The sequence below is a fragment of the Mobula hypostoma genome, chromosome 6, assembly GCF_963921235.1.
Source record: "Mobula hypostoma chromosome 6, sMobHyp1.1, whole genome shotgun sequence".
Taxonomy (NCBI): Eukaryota; Metazoa; Chordata; class Chondrichthyes; order Myliobatiformes; family Myliobatidae; genus Mobula; species Mobula hypostoma.
In genome coordinates this window covers 44334815-44355255 of record NC_086102.1, presented here as the reverse complement: position 1 = coordinate 44355255, position 20441 = coordinate 44334815, and the positions used below count along the sequence as shown (strand labels likewise).

Genomic DNA, 20441 nt, shown 5'->3' with positions numbered 1-20441 from the left:
CCTCTCTACCTCCCTCTGCACTTGGATCCTGGACTTCCTAACCGGCAGACCACAATCTGTGCGGATTGGTGATAACATCTCTTCCTTGCTGACGATCAACACTGGTGCACCTCAGGTGTGTGTGCTTAGCCCACTGCTCTACTCTCTCTATACCCATGACTGTGTGTGTGGCTGCCATAATCCGCTCCATGAAGCCCATATTCCAGTTCACGGTCCGGTCCATCGACCCTTGCTCCAGGTTTTCCTACCTACCCTGTTTCTGTTCCTTGTTGAGCTAATTGAGGCAGCTGATTCTCGTCGGGGCTGCTGCATTAATACCTTCAGAGATCAGGGCGTGGTTGCTGGATTGTTCTTGTCCTTGTATCCCTTCCCCTGCCTTCTGTTTCCTCACCTGAAGCCCTGTCTTGTCTTGCCGGTAACTCTCGCCTCCCCTGAAGTTCTGTCTCGCCTTGCTTTGCCAGAAGCCCTGCCTTGTATTGCCGGTAACTCTCGCCTCACCTGAAGTTCTCGTCTTGCCTTGCTTTGCCAGTAGCCTTGCCTTCTCTTGCTGTCTGCTCCGGGGGCTACTCTGTTCCTAGCTCCTTTCCTATCCCTAGCTCCTTTCCTGTCCCTAGCCTCCGCCCAGGTAAGCTAGGCCGTCCTGCCGTTACCTGAGGTTGGTTCTGTTCCTTCCTGTCCTTTGTCTCTGTCGGGTGGTGATCTGCGCCCTGCCCAGGAGTACCGCGCCCAGCCCAGGTGCTCCGCGCCCTGCCCAGGAGGAGCCTGCCAAGCCTTGCCTCAAGTCTCCAGCCTCCAGCCTCGCCTCAAGTCTCAAGTCTCAAGTCTCCACCCTCCAGCCTCGTCTCAAGTCTCCACTCTCCAGCCTCGTCTCAAGTCTCCACCCTCCAGCCTCGCCTCAAGCCTCCAGCCTGGCCTCGCCTCAAGTCTCCAGCCTCCAGCCTGGCCTCGCCTCAAGCCTCCAGTCTAAAGCCTCGCCTCAAGCCTCGTCTCTTGCCTAGCCTCGAGCCTGAAGACTCCAGTCTCTAACCTCTTGCCAAGCCAAGTCTCTAGGCTCTAGCCTCTTGCCAAGCCGAGCCAAGTCTCTAGTCTCTAGCCTCTTGCCAAGCCGAGCCAAGTCTCTAGTCTCTAGCCTCAAGCTTCAAGCCTGTAGATTTCTGCCTCGTCCTGCCTGCCTGCCAAGCCTCGTCCTTGCCTAGTTCTGGGGTCAGAGTCAGAGGCAAGACCCAGGTACTGGGTACTTGTCCGGTCTCTGGCTCGGAGTCCAAGCCCGGGCTCTTAGCTCTTTTATCCAGTCCTGTTCCAGGTTCCTGGTTTTCCTGTCCATGTCCTTGCCATCGCCCTGTATCCTTGTCCCGTCCCTAGTACTTCAGTGTCTGTGTCTTGCACTTGGGTCCGCTCACAGCCACCCCACCTTATGACAGTGGCTAGGCATAGCTCAAATACCATCTATAAATTTGCTGATGATACAACCATTGTTGGTAGAATCTCAGATGGAGACGAGAGGGCGTACAGGAGCAAGATATGCCAACTAGTGGAGCAGTGTCACAGCAACAACCTGGCACTCAACGTCAGTAAGACAAATGAGCTGATTGTGAACTTCAGGAAGGGTAAGATGAAGGAACACATACCAATCCCCATAGAGGGATCAGAAGTGGAGAGAGTGAGCAGCTTCAAGTTTCTTGGTATCAAGATCTCTGAGGACCTAACCTTGTCCCAACATATCGATGCAGCTATAAAAAAGGCAAAACAGCGACTATACTTCATTAGGAGTTTGAAGACATTTGGTATGTCAACAAAAACACTCAAAAACTTCTATACATGTACCATGGAGAGCACTGTAACAGGCTTTATCACTGTTTGGAATGGGTGGGGGAGGCTTACTGCACCGGACTGAAAGAAGCTGCAGAGGGTCATAAATTTAGTCGGCTCCATCTTGGGCACTAGCCTACGAAGTACCCAGGACATCTTTAGGGAGCAGTGTCTCAGAAAGGCAGTGTCCATTATTAAGGACCTCCAGCACCCAGGGCATGCCCTTTTCTCACTGTTACCATCAGGTAGGAGGTACAGAAGCCTGAAGGCACACACTCAGCGATTCAGGAACAGCTTCTTCCCCTCTGCCATCTGATTCCTAAATGGACATTGAACCCATGAATACTATCTCACTTTTTTAATATATATTAATTCTGTTTTGCTCGATTTTTAATCTATTCAATATATGTATACTGTAATTTTTTTCTGTTATGTATTGCATTGAACTGCTGCTGCTAAGTTAACAAATTTCACGACACATGCCAGCAATAATAAACCTGATTCAGATTCTATGCACAGTTTTGGTCTCTTTACCTAAAAACAAGGCTTATATTTGACAGGGATGGAATGCAGCAAAATTTATTAAAGTGGTTCCTGTCTTGCTAGGTTTGCCATAAGAGGTACCATATGCGTACACCAGGCTGGTATTCGCTAGAATTTAAAAGACTTAAGTAATCTCATTGAAACTTGTACAATCTTTATAGACTGGATTTTGGGAAAATGCTTCGTATGGCTGATGTTACGAGAATACACATAAAATTAAGATGTTTGCTGGCCTGGGTTAGCATCAGTGACATCAGCAAGTGGTCTGCCACCTGCCCTCAGGGGAAGAAGAGATAAGGAACAATGGAGCAGCGTCTGGAGATGTGTAATGAAGGGATGTGGGAGGGAGAGCTGTCTGGAGCGGCTCCCCCCTTTGAACCCTGAACTGTTTGAAGTGATGGACAGGCGATACCCCAGCAGGGGGATAAAAAGGGACAGGTTCGCTAAGACGACACACACGCCACCCGAGGTAACGAGACCCTGGAAGCGGTACGCTTCTCACGAGTGGGTGAGAAGTACCAGACAACGACCAGGGTGGAAAGGTACGATCAGCGGGAACCCGGTGTGTGTCCGCCCTTGCCTGGGTGCCGGGTTCACTGCAGAGGATCGACCGCATCTGGAGGAGGGGTCACAGTCGGTGACCTCAGGTGACATCACCAAGGACCCGCCCAAAAGTTGCTCGTGAGCAATCTCGCTGGTCTGTGAGTGAAGCTGTGCTGAATGATGAGTTGTTCCTATTCTATGTCTCTCTTCCCCCACCTTGTCCATCGCCATGGCAACGATTACTGCGAACTGAACTACTAACTGGACTGAACTTTGAGTCATTTTGAAATTGGTCATTTACCCCTAGACAACGATAGAGCTTGATTGATGCTGTTATCTTAATTCTGTGCACATGTGTGGTTATCATTGTTGAATTGTTGCATTTATTATCCTTTCGATTACTGTGTTGCTTGTTTCTTTAATAAAACTTTCTTAGTTCTAGTACTCCAGACTCCAACTGAGTGATCCATTTCTGCTGGTTTGGCAACCCAGTTACGGGGTACGTAACACTGAGAAGACACCTGGAATCAGAGCCAAGACCAATGTTCCCTCATTTTTTTATATAGCTGTGCAGACCAGCCACTGCTCTGAGCAGGAAATTTGTACACGGCCTGAAAACTGCGCAGCATTTTAATGAGACATTATGTAAAAGAAAGTTCCAGATGTGTGGCAACAAAAGTTATGTGCGCAGGAACATTATAGTTACTGCAGAGCTGCGTACCCATGCAGCTTAGAGGGAACAGTGAGAGTATACGGGAAAGGTCACTTAAGACTGAGATGAGAAATTCCTTTACGCAGCAGGGATAAATCTTTGAAAACTCTACAGAGCTATGGAAGCTCAGTAAATGACAGATTTCTGGATGTTCATAGTTTCACAGGATATGAAGTTAGTCTGGGAAAATGTCATTGAGGTTGAATACTGAGGATATGCAGTGCTGTAGCACAGCTAGTTGAGGTGGTGCCAGACAGCTCCAGAGTTTCAGGTTCAATCCTCACCTCAGGTGCTGTCTGTGTGGAACTCGCATGTTCTCCCTGTTCAAAGTTCAAAGTAAATTTATTATCAACGTACATATAGGTCACCATGTGCTACCCTGAGATTCATTTTTTGCAGGCATGCAGAGTAAATGCAAAGAAACACAATAGAATCAATGAATAAATAATTTCTGGTAAGATTTCACTATTAAGTGGCAACTCTTTGTGTGCAGCTCCGATGGGAGTCATCAAGTATTCCCGCTTAGGACTGCTACAGCTGACATCCACAGTCACAGCCATGGGAACTTCATTAAATAGCATTGTTTTAAAACGTTTTTTAAAAATATCTATCTATACTCAAAATTGACAAACCTCAAATGGCAGACTCTGGTCATGAGTGCAGATCCCCTTTAAGAAAGCAGCAGAGAGGACACTGCCCCTGTCTACATGTACAACTGAAGCACTAAGGTCTTTGACTTGCACTGCTCTCTACCCTGCTGGTGAATGTACGGTCTCTAGAAAACAAAATTGAGGACCTCAGAGAAAGATTGTTGCGTACTATGCTTTATGGAAACGCGTCTCACGCCAGCAATTTCGGGCACAGTGCTGTAGCCCAATGGCTTCACCATTGTCTGCAACGACAGGACAGCTCAGAATTTTAAAGGCACAGGAGGTGGAGTATGCTTTATGATTAACACATCGTGGGGCATCATGCTCACCTGCCTGGAACATCTAGCGGCCAAATGTCGTCCATTTTATCTGCCGAGGGTGTTTCCCCCCCATCATCCTGGTAATGGTGTACATTCCATTTCAGTCACATGTCAGGCAGGCACTAGAGGAGCTGAGCAACGTTATGAGCAGGCATAAAACTGCATACATTGCTGCCTATGATGGTGGGGTTTCAACCAGGCCAGCTTGAAGAAGTCTATGAACAACTACCACCAACATATCACCTGTGGAACCAGAGGAACCAACACGCATGACCACGATCATACCACCATCAAGAATGCTTACTGTGCTGTCCCAATTACTTGGCTGTAGTCCTACTCCCAGCATATAGGAAGAGACCAAAGACCAGAATGCCAGTGGTGAGGACCAGGAAAGTATGGTGAAGGGCGGTGGAGAAGCGCTTACAGGACTGCTTTGAGTCAATGGACTGGACAATCCTCTGAATCTAAATGAATGTGCCATAGTTGTCACTGGCTTTGTCAGGACCTGTGTGGATGAGTGTGTGCCTTCGAGAACATACCAGACATATCCAAGCCAAAAACCATGGACGAATCAGGAGATTCATTGTCTACTGAGAGATAGATCTATGATATTCAAGTCCTGTGATCCAGAACTATACCCTAAGTTAGGTACACCTGCAGAAGGCTATTTTAAGAGTGACACAACAGTTCCGATTGAGGTTAGAAATAAAATCAGATGCATGTCAGCTCTAGTATGGTTTACAGCCCAATCCTTCCTACAGAGCGAAACCTAACATGACTGCGTGCAACCCTTCACTCCCAGCTGAGCTCAGTGCCTTTCTGCATGCTTTAAAAGGGAGAATAAAACCACACAGTGCGAGTCCCTTCAGCATCCAGAGAGACTGTGATTTCTGTTTTGGAGGCTGATGTCAGAACATCTTTCAAGAGGGTAAACCCTCACAAGGCTTCAAACCCTGGTGGTGTACCTGGTTGGGCTTTGAAAACCTGTGACAACCAGTTGACAGAGATGTTCAAGGACATCTTCAATCTCTTACTGCTGCAGTCGGAGGCTCCTACCTGCTTCAAAAGAGCAACAATTATAACAGTGCTCAAGAAGAGCGGGTGAGCTGCCTCCATGACTTTCGTCCACCAAACTTCTCCACTCATGAGTCACATATGATGCAAAGCATCAAAAAGATATTACAATGGTTGTCGCTGCCTTGAGTCTAACTTTGACTTCAACAGAACTGAGGGATTGCAGCAATTTGCCCATTCCAGTCAGCTTCACAATTCTTCAAAATCATGAGTCTTTTAGAAGTAGAGAGTCATCTAGCATAGAAACAGGCCTTTCAGCCCATCAAGTTGCACATACTATCAACTTGCATCAATCCTTCATTTTCCTAATTTTTTTAATGTTCTTCCATTCTTATAAACCCTACCCAGATTCTACTACTCGCCTATGTACTAGAGGCAATTGATAGTGGCCATTAACCCACCAAACATGCACGTCTTTGGGATGAGGGTGGGAACTGGAAACACCAAGGAGAAATCTATGTGGTCACAGGCCATATACCACAGACCAGATAGAGAGGCCATGTTCTCTTCTCACTGCTGCCACCAAGAATAAAGGTATGGGAGCTTTAGGACCTACACCCCCAGTTTCAAGAATAGTTATTACCCCTCAACAACCAGGGTGTTGAACCAGAGGGGCTAACTTCACTCACCCTAGCACTGAACTGTTCCCACAACCCATGGAATCACCTTCAAGGTCTCTTCATCTCATACATTAGAGTGAGCATTTTCAATGCCAAGGTAGAGTGTTGGTACCAAGTGCTGGTAAACGGGATTAGCATAGTGGGGTACCCGATGGTCAGTGTGGACAAGGAGGGCCAAAAGGCATGAGTTGTATGACAGTATGAATCCAGTGAAGAGAACATTCATTTTGCTCTTGCTATCTCTGGGCTTTCACTGGTTACTATGTTTGGACGGTCTCCAGATGTAGACAGAATCAGTGTGTCTGCTGTGAAGGGAATCAGAATAAATATTCCAGATGCTGATGATTTGAAATGGAAACACAATAAAGTAGAAACACGCCAGATCAGACTGTATCTATGACAAGAGAAACAAGGTTAACATATTGAACCAGTAGGCCTTTAGGAAAACTACCTGCTGACATTCACCGAGCTTGTTAGGGGTGAACGAGTACCCAGTGTGGGGAATGCACCATGTCAGCAAGAGTTGAGTTTTTAAGAGGAAGATGGAAAATTTGTGAAACTCAGAAGGGAAGCTGAAGATTTAAGCAACAGTTTTGGGTTTCATGTTTAGTCGTGATTTCTTAGCACAGTATTCCCAAGCAGTAACGTTATCTATGCTCTGTTACAGATAAGAGCTTCAGTGTTCACTTGGAGAACAACAGGAAAGTCTTCACAGCTGGAGACAGCATGGAATTAAGATGTGTCATTCAAGCTCAAAATATACAGGACCGATATTTCTCAGTATTGTGGATTTATAATGGTACACAAATTGCCAACATTGGCCGCAATGCTGTACCAACAATCCATGCTGACTACACAGTCAAAGAACGTTTGGGATATATAAAGTTTGCAAAAGAAACCGATACAACATATCTGCTGAAAATCTACCATGTTCAGCTGGAAGATAGCGGAAAATACCTTTGCCGGGCCACTGAGCAAGAGAGAACAGTGACAGGAGACTTCATTGCCAGAGACACAAACAGATCCAGTAAAAGTTTGATCATTGTTCAGCCTGTCAGTAAGTAACTGTCTAAAAAAAATTCTAATTCTCACTCGCAGTATTATCAACATGTAAAATTTTGGTAGCCAGGAATAACAGCTGGAGGACTCCAGATTTTTTTTGTATCCCTTTTCTGCACAGATGAAGAAGCTGATTAGATACAGCATTGCCTCCAGTTGAAGTGTAATTTATCAGAAACAGTCTTTCTCTGCAGTTACTGTTATCTCATACTTTAAATTCAAATAATCTAAACAAAGAGTTAATTTACAGTTCTCATATTGTCAAGTTCGCTCCCAGCAGTGTGAAGATAGTGTTGCTAAGTGACAAAACTCTATCTGTACAAGAAAAACAAAAATCTCACTCATGGTTACATAAGCTTTTCTTATCTCTGATACCTTTTTACAAGAAACCAGTTTCTTGACCCAACCCATTTTTTAATAACATAACAAAGGGCATCTTTGGGCCCAGTTTGTTCTTCTAAGAAGAATAACATATAAAGATGTAACAGAAGTAAGTATTTTTGGAACTGTTTATATTTCTAGTTTTGCTGTCATAGTGCAGTCCCACTCCAAAGTATATATTGCTGCAAGCTCTTTTGATTTTGAATGACATGCCTTTGACTACTGAGTGTTGACTCTGTCTGCAACAGTTTTGCATCTGCCTGACAAATGCTATTGTCAGAAGCATTACTCATGCAGGCATGAATAAAATCTGACCTCACTGGTTGACTGGTAATCACTAACCAATGCTACCAGTGAACAAACTTCCGTTTGTTTATTTTTCTCCAAAATTAATCATAATTTGGATTTACTAAAGCAGCACTACAATATGACTTAACACCAGATTTCAAACTTGAAAGTACATGGATCCTCAGTAAGAAATGAATAGAATGGTGAATGTACTTTGTGCCTAGAGTCGCTTGTTGGGATGAGAATGCTTCAAGCTACTGTTTTCCAAAGTGTTGTATGACGTGAAGAGGACAGCGTGAAATCAGTGTCTGGACTAATGGCAGAGCACAGAGCGTGGAAGCCTCCGCAATTTTCTTCCACCTGCAGTTTTAATTGCCTCAATTCAAGGGCTACTCATTTGCAATTCAGTTTCCAATTTTTCAGCGCAGTTAAAATTAAAATTACACTGTGAACAGTGTGGAGACAGCTGGATTATCGTTGTATTTACTCTTGCCTGAGTTTTCCCCTTTCTGTGATAATTACAACATTACAATAAATTACAATCTTTTTTTTTACAAGTTAATCTCTCCGTTAAAGTAGAATTTGGAATGAGCATGCCAGATTAACATTGCTGATAGCAAGTTTTTGTCCCATATCCTCTTTCTGCTTAGAAGAGGGAATTGAAAGTGAAGTGTCCTTGTGGGAAGATGAAAAGGTATTCACTCATCTGTAACATTAATGTATTCTTTCCAACATTTTTTATTCATGGTCAATGCAAAAGTCAGTTTCTTTTGGTAACTCTGCACTTCCTATAATCTGAAGTTAAATCTTTTTATAGGAAATAATTCAGGATGGCATGACCAGAAGGCAAACACAGGAATTTTTTTTTGTCATTTTCAATAAGCATTGAAAATAACGTAGCCAACCCATGATGTCATGTCTTCAAGCAAAGAAAAGTGGAAACTCTGTAGCTCAGCCTAAAAATTTAAAGCAAGGTTAATCTACAGTAAGATTATACCATCAAAACAATCAAAATGGGCATTAAAAAAAATTAGTTGGCATTCTCAAAACATTTTGCTTAAGACAAACCCTGTCATGATTACCAAGGCCCTAAGGAATTAACATCACCAGATGTACAGTAGGCAGCTTCTGCTCAAATCAGATTAAATACAAATCAGATTCAGTAATTTTTATATTATATTGATTAACAGTAGAATAGTAATCCAGCTGGCTATAATTCTAAAAATATAAACATTATTTTAGAACATAGAACAGAATAGTACAGCACAGTACAGGCTGTTCGGCCCACAATGTTGTGCCGACCCTCAAACCCTGCCTCCCATATAACTCCCCACGTTAAATTCCTCCATATACCTGTCTAGTAGTCTCAAACTTCACTAGTGTATCTGCCTCTACCACTGACTAAGGCAGTGCATTCCACGCACCAACCGCTCTCTGAGTAAAAAACCTTCCTCTAATATCCCCCTTGAACTTCCCACCCCTTACCTTAAAGCCATGTCCTCTTGTATTGAGCAGTGCTGCCCTGGGGAAGAGGTGCTGGCTGTCCACCCTATCTATTCCTCTTATTATCTTGTACACCTCTATCATGTCTCCTCTCCTCCTCCTTCTCTCCAAAGAGTAAAGTCCTAGCTCTCTTAATCTCTGATCATAATGCATACGCTCTAAACCAGGCAGCATCCTGGTAAATCTCCTCTGTACCCTTTCCAATGCTTCCACATCCTTTCTATAGTGAAGTGACCAGAACTGGACACAGTACTCCAAGTGTGGCCTAACCAGAGTTTTATAGAGCTGCATCATTACCTCGCGACTCTTAAACTCTATCCCTCAAATTATGAAAGCTAACACCCCATAAGCTTTCTTAACTACCCCACCTACCTGTGAGGCAACTTTCAGGGATTTGTGGACATGTACCCCCAGATCACTCTGCTCCTCCACACTACCAAGTATCCTGCCATTTACTTTGTACTCTGCCTTGGAGTTTGTCCTTCCAAAGTGTACCACCTCATACTTCTTCGGGTTGAAATCCATCTGACACTTCTCAGCCCACTTTTGCATCCTATCAATGTCTCTCTGCAATCTTTGACAATCCTCTACACTATCTACAACACCACCAACCTTTGTGTCATCTGCAAACTTGCCAACCCACCCTTCTACCCCCACATCCAGGTCGTGAATAAAAATCACGAAAAGTAGAGGTCCCAGAACCGATCCTTGTGGGACACCACTAGTCACAACCCTCCAATCTGAATGTACTCCCTCCGCCACGACCCTCTGCCTTCTGCAGGCAAGCCAATTCTGAATCCATCTGGCCAAACTTCCCTAGATCCCATGCCTTCTGACTTTCTGAATAAGCCTACCATGTGGAACTTTGTCAAATGCCTTACTAAAATCCATGTAGATCACATCCACTGCACTACCTTCATCTATATACGTGGTTACCTCCTCAAAGAACTCTATCAGGGTTGTTGGACACGATCTGCCTTTCACAAAGCCATGCTGACTGTCCCTGATCAGATCATGATTCTCTAAATGCCCAGAGATCCTATCTCTAAGAATCTTTTCCAACAGCTTTCCCACCACAGACGTAAGGCTCACTGGTCTATAATTACCCGGACTATCCCTACTAACTTTTTTGAACAAGGGAACAACATTCGCCTCCCTCCAATCCTCCGGTACCATTCCCGTGGGCAACTAGGACATAAAGATCCTAGCCAGAGGCTCAGCAATCTCTTCCCTCACCTCATGGAGCAGCCTGGGGAATATTCCGTCAGGCCCCGGGGACCTATCCGTCCTAATGTATTTTAACAACTCCAACACCTCCTCTCCCTTAATATCAACATGCTCCAGAACATCAACCTCACTCATATTGTCCTCACCGTCATCAAGTTCCCTCTCATGGGTGAATACCGAAGAGAAGTATTCATTGAGGACCTCGCTCACTTCCACAGCCTCCAGGCATATCTTCCCACTTTTATCTCTAATTGGTCCTACCTTCACTGCTGTCATCCTTTTTTTCTTCACATAATTGAAGAATGCCTTGGGGTTTTCCTTTATCCTACTTGCCACGGCCTTCTCATGCCCCCTTCTTGCTCTTCTCAGCCCCTTCTCAAGCTCCTTTCTTGCTTTTCCCTATATTCCTGAATAGACCCATCTGATCCTTGCTTCCTAAACCTCATGTATGCTGCCTTCTTCCACCTGACTAGAGTTTCCACCTCACGTCATCCATGGTTCCTTCACCCTACCATTCTTTATCTTCCTCACCGGGACACATAACATCCTGCAATCTAACATCCTGCAAGAGATCTCTAAACATGACCACATGCCCATGGTACATTTCCCTGCGAAAACATCATCCCAATTCACACCCGCAAGTTCTAGCCTTATAGTCTCATAATTTGCCCTTCCCCAATTAAAAATTTTCCTGTCCTCTCTGATTCTATCCTTTTCTATGATAATGCTAAAGGCCAGTGAGCGGTGGTCACTGGCCCCCAGATGCTCACCCACAGGGAGATCTGTGACCTGACCCAGTTCGTTACCTAGTACTAGATCTAGTATGGCATTCCCCCTAGTCGGCCTGTCAACATACTGTGACAAGAATCCATCCAGGACACACTTAACAAACTCTGCCCCGTCTGAACCCTTGGAACTAATCAAGTACCAATCAATATTAGGGAAGTTAAAGTCACCCATGATAACAACACTGTTATTTTTGCACCTTTCCAAAATCTGCCTCCCAATCTGCTCCTCTGTATCTCTGCTGCTACCAGGGGGCCCATAGAATACTCCCAATAGAGTAACTGCTCCCTTCCTGTTCTTGACTTCCACCCATACTGACTCTAAAGAGGATTCTGCTACATTACCCACCCTTTCTGTAGCTGTAACAGTATCCCTGACCAGTAATGCCACCCCTCCTCCCCCTTTTCCCCCCTCTCTATCCCTTTTAAAGCACTGAAATCCAGGAATATTGAGAATCCATTCCTGCTCTGGTGCCAGCCAAGTCTCTGTAATGGCCATTTTGCCGCTTCAGTCAGTTTGAAATCACAGTGTTTTGAAAGAGGTTGCTTTTGAGATAATGAATGCTATGGTTATCATCTTCCAAAGCCTTTATTAGAAGAGGATTTGATTACTGGGGTAGGGAAGTCAAACTGCAATTGTACAAGGCCTCTGGTGAGACTGGACCAAGAGTATAGTGTTCTTTTTCGGCCACCTTACCTCAGAAAGGATGAGCATGGCGTGGAGGGAGTGCAACAAAGATTCAGTAGATTGATTCGAAGTATGGGGGAGGGAGGTAGGATTTGTGAGGAAAGACTGAGTAGCCTGTGTTCTCTAAAGTTTGGGAAGAATGAGAGGGACCTCACTGAAACACACAGTTCTTGAAGAATTTGACAGACTTGATGCAGGGAAAAATTAGGGCTGTTGACCATAGTTTCAAAATTGGTGTATTATGAGTGAGATGAGGAAATTGTTCTTCACTCCAGGGTTGGTAATCTATTAGAATTCATTATCCTGAGGGGCCATGGAGAATCAACCGTTGTGCTCATCACAAAGCAGATTGATAAATTTTTGAATTTTAAGGGGATTTGGGGATAAGGCTAGAAAGTGATGCTGAGGTAATAGGTCAGCCATGATCATAATATATGTTAGAGAAGGTTCATAGTGCTTGTTGGCCTGCTGCTGTTCCTGTTCCATTTCTTATCCTTGTACCTTCTTAGTTATCATTCTATGAAACTACCAGTTGTACTAATGGCATTTTGTCTTCTACAGAAAGTAGTTTGGATGTCACCGTTACCAGTAACACCACCAAGGTTTTGGAGGGTGAGATGCTTCAGTTTTTCTGCAACATCCATTCACTAATCAGAAATCACAGTCGTCTCTCTGTCACCTGGCAGTTAATAAGCAAACGGGGACAGGCCAGGGATATCATCAGCCTGCACCAGGATGGGACTCAAGTTACGAATACGTTCTATCAGAAGCGTGGCGCTAGCGGAGACCTCAGGTTGGTCAAACAGCAGCCAGGTTCCTTCATGCTCCAACTCCACAACGCAGCAGTATCAGATGACGGAGTGTACGTTTGTACAGTGGCTGAGTGGATCACAAATATGGTTGGAGACTGGCAGCGAATTGGAAAACAATCTGCTCGCACTGTAGCAGTGGTTACTCCCCTTGGTAAGTGCCTGCGCCAAAACCCAAGAACAGAAGACTTTCTGTCCTTTCCTCTAGTTAGTGCCTGATTGTCAAAAGTTAAACTGTTTTGATTATACCTAGATTTTCTAGATCATTGTGTTGACTTGGGAGCAGACTATTTTGGTATTAAGCAATGACAATTGGTTAACTGATAATTATGCAGGTAAGCTCCCTTTAGAAGAGGAAACAATAATATGATAGAACTTAAAAAAAAAAGATGGAAATGACTCTGATTAATCTGAAATCTAATCAAAACAAACCAAGTTTTACAGAGTTGACTACATTATGATGATGACAAGCACACAGTGGCGAACTTTTTCAGGAACTAATACATAGTTTATCACAAATATACATACCTTTTTGTCACATAAAAACCTAGCAGGAAGTATTGGCCAACAGTGATTAACAAAAGTTAGTATAGGAAACTCCTGGTGATTATTTTGCCGACCTCATTGTCAGCTGTTTCATAACCAGCTGTGAATTTTCCTTGAGGTTCCAAGCAGTGGTTGGTGTTGTGTTTTGTAGCTCCAAAACGTAAAAGTAATCGAAAGAAAATCACGGAGCTGGGAATAACGTGTCTAGTTTCACTTTACTTCTAGTAAGATGAGCACATGAGAGGTTATGGCATTATGTCATGAGCTACTCAAGTACTTTTAGATGTAACCCGTAATGTTTTATGTAACAACAATCAATGTTTAATCAAACAACATATTTTACAATATTACTCAAATATTACTGAAATATTACACAGCACACCTCCCTACTTAGCTATAAACTCCAACTCAGTACAGAATGCATCTCAGTTTAAATATATAATGGTATTAGTACAACTACTATGTAGCCATACACAGTACAGTAAATTTTAAATTACCCCATTCAGGATTAAAGGATTTCTTACTCTTGTGGGATAACATCTTTCCTGACGAGGATGGGGCTCACTCTGCTTGGCAGGTGAGACTTGTGGCTTTGAAACAATCTCAGGTTCTGGGTCCTCCTGCATTGAGGTTGTAGGAGTTGACTCTGGGACTGCAGGAAGTGGTTCTGACAGCTCTGGGCATCTTTCTTCTCTAACAGTGGATCCTGCTCTCCACAGCTGATTGATGTGTCGTCTCCAGATGATACCAAACACATTCTCTGCTGTGTAGGAGAGTGGTCCAGTTCTGTCCGTAACCTTTCCCAATACCCATTTTTAATCACCTCTGTAGTCCATCACCAGGGCTGCTTGTCCAGGAATGAAACATCGAACCTCCTTGTTTGAGGAGCCCTCAATTTGTCTCCGCTGTTTGTCCTGCACACTCCTTCTGAGATTGGGTTTGAGGAGATCCAAGCATGAGTGCAAGGGACAACCCAGGAACAGCATGGCTGGTGAATTGTGGGCTGTGGTGTGTGCTAGGTTGTAATATGCAAGGAGGAAATTAGCAAGCTTCTGATTCAGTGTCAGTGTAATGTGTTCTGCTGGCATTGCTCACTGTGTGTTCTTCAGACTCTGGACAAACCTTTCCACCAAACCATTTGTAGCTGAGTGGTATGATGCCGATGTAATTTGTCTTATTCCATTCATTTTCAGGAGTGGCTGAAACTGTTTCACAACAAACTGTGGTCCATTATCACTGGTTCCATCGAACTCAATATATAAGTTTGCTGATGACGCAACAACTGTAGGCCGCATCTCGGGTAATGATGAGTTTGAGTACAGAGAGGAAATTAAGAACCTGGTGGCATGGTGCGAAGACAATAACCTATCCCTCAACATCTGCAAGACGAAGGAATTGGTTGTTGACTTCAGAAGGAGTAGCGGACCATACAACCCGATTTACATCGGTGGTGCGCAAGTGGAACAGGTCAAAAGCTTTAAGTTCCTCAGGGTCAATATCACAAATGACCTGACTTGGTCCAACCAAGCAGAGTCCACTGCCAAAAAGGCCTACCAGTGCCTTTACTGCCTGAGAAAGCTAAAGAAATTTGGCCTGTCCCCTAAAACCCTCACTAATTTTTATAGATGCACCGTAGAAAGCATTCTTCTAGGGTGCATCACAACCTGGTATGGAAGTTGTCCTATCCAAGACTGGAAGAAGCTGCAGAAGATCGTGAACACGGCACAGCACATCACACAAACCAATCTTCCGTCCTTGGACTCACTTTACACCACGCGCTGTTGGAGCAGTGCTGCCAGGATAATCAAGGACACGACCCTCCCAGCCAATGCACTTTTTGTCCCTCTTCCCTCGGGGAGAAGGCTCAGGATCTTGAAGACCTGTACGGCCAGATTTGGGAACAGCTTCTTTCCATCTGAACGGATCCTGACCTGGATCTGGGCTGTAACCTCCAAATATCTGGACCTGTTTCTCGTTTTTTTTTTGCGCTTCCTTACTTTCCCTTTTGTATTTTCTATTTATGATTTATAATTTAAATTTTTAATATTTGCTATCGATTTGTAATCCAGGGAACGTGAAGCACAGAATCAAATATCACTGTGATGATTGTACACTCTAGTATCAATTATTTGGTGACAATAAAGTGAAGTAACTGGTTAAGTGTTCTGAAACACCAGTCCTTGAAAGGAGACTTCTCAATACACCAACGTTGTGTGAGGCTGTATTGGAGGCCATTGGGAATACTTCTGGCCTCTTTGTGCCTGATTCCACTACTACAAAAAATTTGTGCCCATGACGGTCTGGCAAAATCTATATGAATCCTCTGCCAGGGCAATGCAAGCCATTCCCAGGGATGAAGAGGCACTGTTCTTGGCACCTTCCAGAAATGTTGGCATCCTGAACAGTGCTTGGCAAGCTGCTTGACCTGCTGATCTATCCCAGGCCACCAGACAAAGTTTTGAGCCAATGCTTTCATTGTAACTATGCCTAGATGACCAGCTTGTAACTTCCCTTAACACTTTAGCTCTTAGCTTGTATGATACAACAACTCCCAATCCCTACATAAGGAAACCTCTGTCAAGGGCAAGTTTGTCCCGGCGCTAGTAAAAGTGGGGGAAATATTCAGGTCATTTCAGGTGGCCATATAGACCTCAGACAGTTATGGGGTGTCTTCTGATTTTCTTTTGGATCAGCTCTCCCATAGGGACACTATCGGTTTGTGTTAGGGAGAATACATCAAGGGGAGTGTCCTTTTTTGTAAAGTTTCGGCTAATTCCTTTTCCAAGGGTAAATGGAACAATCCATCAGCATTTCCAGGATTAGTTGTCCTCTTGAACTTGAACTTGTAATTGTGTCCTCCAAAAAACGGAGTCCATCTCTGCACTCGTGCTGCTGCTGTTAATGGAACACCATTCCATCGATTGAAAATGGACACTAGTGGTTGATGATCAGTGAAGAGGGTAAGCTCTCCCGTACAAGTACTGGTTGAAATGTTTTACAGCCCAAACCAGACTCAAGGGCATTCTGTCAATCTGTGTTAAATTTTCCTCTGCTGCACTAAGGGAGTGCAATACAAAAGCTATGGGGCGTTCATTTCTCCCACTCATAACATGTGACATGACTGCATGTATACCGTAGGGCGACGCATCACAGGTAAGCTTCACTGGACAATGTGGATCATAATGTCTGACGTCACCATTTCCTTTACCTTTTCAAAAGGCCATCTCGGACTGCTTTGTCCATTGGAACTCTGACATGTCTTGTAGCATTGGGGCATCCACCACTGCTTAAATTTTTCTCAGCACACTTGTGCATTCTAGTGTGTCAACTGTATGACACTTGGTTTAAAGAGTTGCTGGGCTGTGCTCTGAGTGCATAATTTTCTAATTCTTGTAACACTGTCTTGAGATTTTGGAGATGTTCCTTGTCATCCTCACGAGTAACAATGGTGTCATCCAGGTGACACTGAGTACCTGGACAGCCTTGCAGTACCTAGACCATAGCTTTCTGCCAGAGTGCAGGTGTGGATGTTACTCCAAAAATAAGCCTTTCATAGCAATAAAGCCCTTTGTGAGTGTTCATGATGGGAAACACTTTGGACTGTTCCTCCATTTCCATCTGTAAGAAAACCTCAGCTTGGTCCACTTCATTGAACTATTTTCCTCCAGGAAGATTTTCAAAGATATCCTCTACCCTGGCAGAGAGTATTGATTTACTTTCAGTACTGGGTTGATGATAACCTTAAAATCACCACAGATCCTGGCAGGCCCATTTTACTCAGCCTCTGGAACCATTGGCATTGCCCATGGGCTCCACTCAACCTTGGAAGGAATTCCTTCATCCATCAGGTGATCTGTAGTAGCTTACTGGCTACATTATCACACATGGTATAAGGAACTGGACAGGCTTTGTAAAACTTGGGTGTGACATTTTTATTCAACTCTATTTTACCCTCGAGATGTTTGAGTTTTCCAGTGCCATCCTTGAACACTGCTGTGGCATCATCCAGTACTTAATTCACTTTCAGTTGACTCTATTGCAGGGGATGTGGCATGTAAATGATGGATGGATCTCCAATCAAGTTGTAGTTCTCTCTGCCAGTCACGACCCTACAGTGCTGACCCTCATGTTTTTACCACATTAAAGCCCAATGTGGCATGTTGGTGGTTGTATTTCATTGTTACGAATGTCATACTCTTTTCCCCAAAATAATTTCTTAGTTGGATATCTGCAGGATTTAGTTCAGACATGCCATTCAAACTCATCTTATGGAATGACTGAAACAGCTGAGCCAGTGTCTAATTCTATTTTAGTTAATTTGTCATTCACTTCTCGTGTAAGCCATATTGCTTGTCTATTGTTAGTGTTCATATTGTAAATCTCAAGGCTATTCAGTCCTTTGTCACACACATTATCAGGTTTTTCATCAACATCGTGTAGATTAGAGCTCTTTTTGAAATCACAACTTGACTTTTTAAATCTTTTTTTCTTCCCTGTGCAGTCCATTTACTTTTGTCTGCTGGGCATGCTCTTTGTATGTGTCCTACATTGTTACATTTTCTGTAAGTTTTGCCTTTAAACCTGCATTGGTCTGCTGTATGTGAGCCCCTGCCACAATGGTAATACGATTTGTTGGGCCAGGCAGGTTTCGTTTAGACATTGCAATTTTGTTCTCACTCACTTCCATTTATGACTGCAATTCAATTGCATCGCTGTTTGCTGTTTCCATAGATATAGCAATTTCAACCATTCTTTTAAATGAGTTGTGCTTCAGTTAGGAGCCATTTTTTATGCTTTCTTGCAAGATTCCACAAACTAACCGATCTGTCAATGCATCATTAAGGCCATCACTATGTAAGCTGAAATGGACTCCCCTTCCTTTTTATTCTGCTTGTGAAACCTGAAGTGTTCTACAATCAATGATGATTTGGGTTCTAAATGTTCCTGCATTACTTTCATGAAATCAGCAAAGCTCAGTTTGGCTGGTTTGATTGGAACAGACAAACTTCTGAGCAAACCATATGCCTTTCCACCTAATGCACTCAGCAAAATTGGCACTTCCTTTTCATTGGCTACTTCATTTGCTTCAAAATACAGCTCAATTCACTCAGTATACAATATCCAATTATTATTTGTGCAATCGAACATGTCTATCTTTCCAATGTAGCCAGTCATTTCTGATTTATTTTTACTTTATGATCATTATCACCCAGTACTCTTTGTTAATGAACCCATGAATTCTGTCCGTTTCTACCTTTTTTAACTTATCCATCTATGTCCCTTCCCAAAGATGCACGTGCTGTGTTTTTTGAAACTAGAATGTCTCACTGCTCTTTTTTTTTAAACTCAAATGTCTCACTGTGCTGCAACAGGTAAGTAATCATCTTGGGTTCATTTAAAACTTCCTTGTCGGCACTGTTAAGTTTTGTAACTGCAAAACATAAAACTACTTGAAAGAAAAACACGGGTGACCAGGAATAAACTTGTGTACGTAGTTTCTTTAGTGAGGCGTGTACAACAGATGTAGTGTTGTAATGATGTATGCCATTCACATACTTTTACATATAACCAGTAATGAATTATTTAAAACAAACAATATTTGTACAATATTACTGAAGTATCTAATATATATAACAGGTAGGAATGTGTGGGAAGGATAGTAGTGAGAATAATGAAATCTGGTAAATATAATCTCTGGGCCCCAAGTAATATAACTGAAAAAGGAAAAGTGCGTTTCAGACTTGCTGATTTAGTACATACCCAGGCCTATCTGAGGACTAGCCACAGTCAAATATTCTGACTAGGTGTAAGTATGAAGAATGATTACACAGCCAAGAGAACGTACATGTGGGTGCTTTCAGGAAGATGTGGATGAGGGGTTTTGGAGAGAACAGGCAAAAGATCTTGTTAACCTTTTGTGGTTTGAAAGGAAAGAAATGATCCTTTGATTTCCAGCACTAAACACTCACAGCCTTGTTCTCCATCAGTTCTAGTCGCATTCACATTAATTTCATCTGACGCAAGGCTGTGGAAGTGAGTGTAATCTGTGGATTTATAATCTCTTATGCGCAGTTTTGAATTTCTTACCACGGTCTGTTTTGATTGTAATATGATGGAAGTTGACACAATCACTTTTTTTGATTACAGAAACTGGTTTCAGTGTTACTGCAATAACGCGAACACCTTTGGTGATCTACAACAACACGTTTGAACTCCAGTGTTTCATCAAGCCTAACTATCCACCTCGAGTGTTAGTATCTGTAAAGTGGAAATTCCAGCCTAATGAATCTTCCAACAGCTATGACATCATCACATTTGGCCGTGACACTTCTATCACATGGGGAGAGAAGGCAGCTCATTTTAAAAGCAAAACCACGATAATAAAGACATCGTCCAACAACATCCGCCTGGCTGTCTCTAAAGCCAGTAACTTGGAGGCAGGAAAGTACGAATGCATCGCAGAACTGTGGCATCAAAATCAAATGGACCGGTGGATGATGAAAATCAGTAAATCTTCAAATATTCTGGAGGTGAAGGTTAAACCTCCAGGTAAGTGCCTTGGCTGCCTTATTCATTTACAGAACTACTTAGTAAGCATAGAATATGTTTGCAGTCTCGTCTTTCAGGCACCCTGTCTATTTGTTGTGCAGTATGGGCTATTCAACTTTCTAAATCATCTATCTCCTGTCTTACTAACATTCTGCAGCTAAGAATATTTGGATTGTCTAATGTGACCAATCCTTTAGGCCGTACATTTTCTGCTAATAATTGTAAGCTTTTAATACCACAGAGCTCTGCATTGTGCTCCAGTTACATTTCACATACATGTTTTCACTGAATGCATCATATTTAACAAAAGACATTTTAGTTTTTATTGTCATTTT

At 43.2% G+C, this 20441-nt stretch overlaps 1 protein-coding gene across 3 annotated transcripts in view; it reads left to right on the top strand.

The window, feature by feature from the left end:
- The window catches only part of LOC134347997 (immunoglobulin superfamily member 3-like), a 243433-nt gene that overhangs the window by 177724 nt on the left and 45268 nt on the right, over positions 1-20441 (top strand). For all 3 annotated transcript variants that reach the window (XM_063050728.1, XM_063050726.1, XM_063050729.1), the window contains exons 4-6: positions 6939-7328; positions 12764-13165; positions 19705-20106. In XM_063050728.1, the coding sequence (XP_062906798.1) occupies positions 6939-7328; positions 12764-13165; positions 19705-20106 (1194 nt within the window). The remainder of the gene's footprint in view (positions 1-6938; positions 7329-12763; positions 13166-19704; positions 20107-20441) is intronic.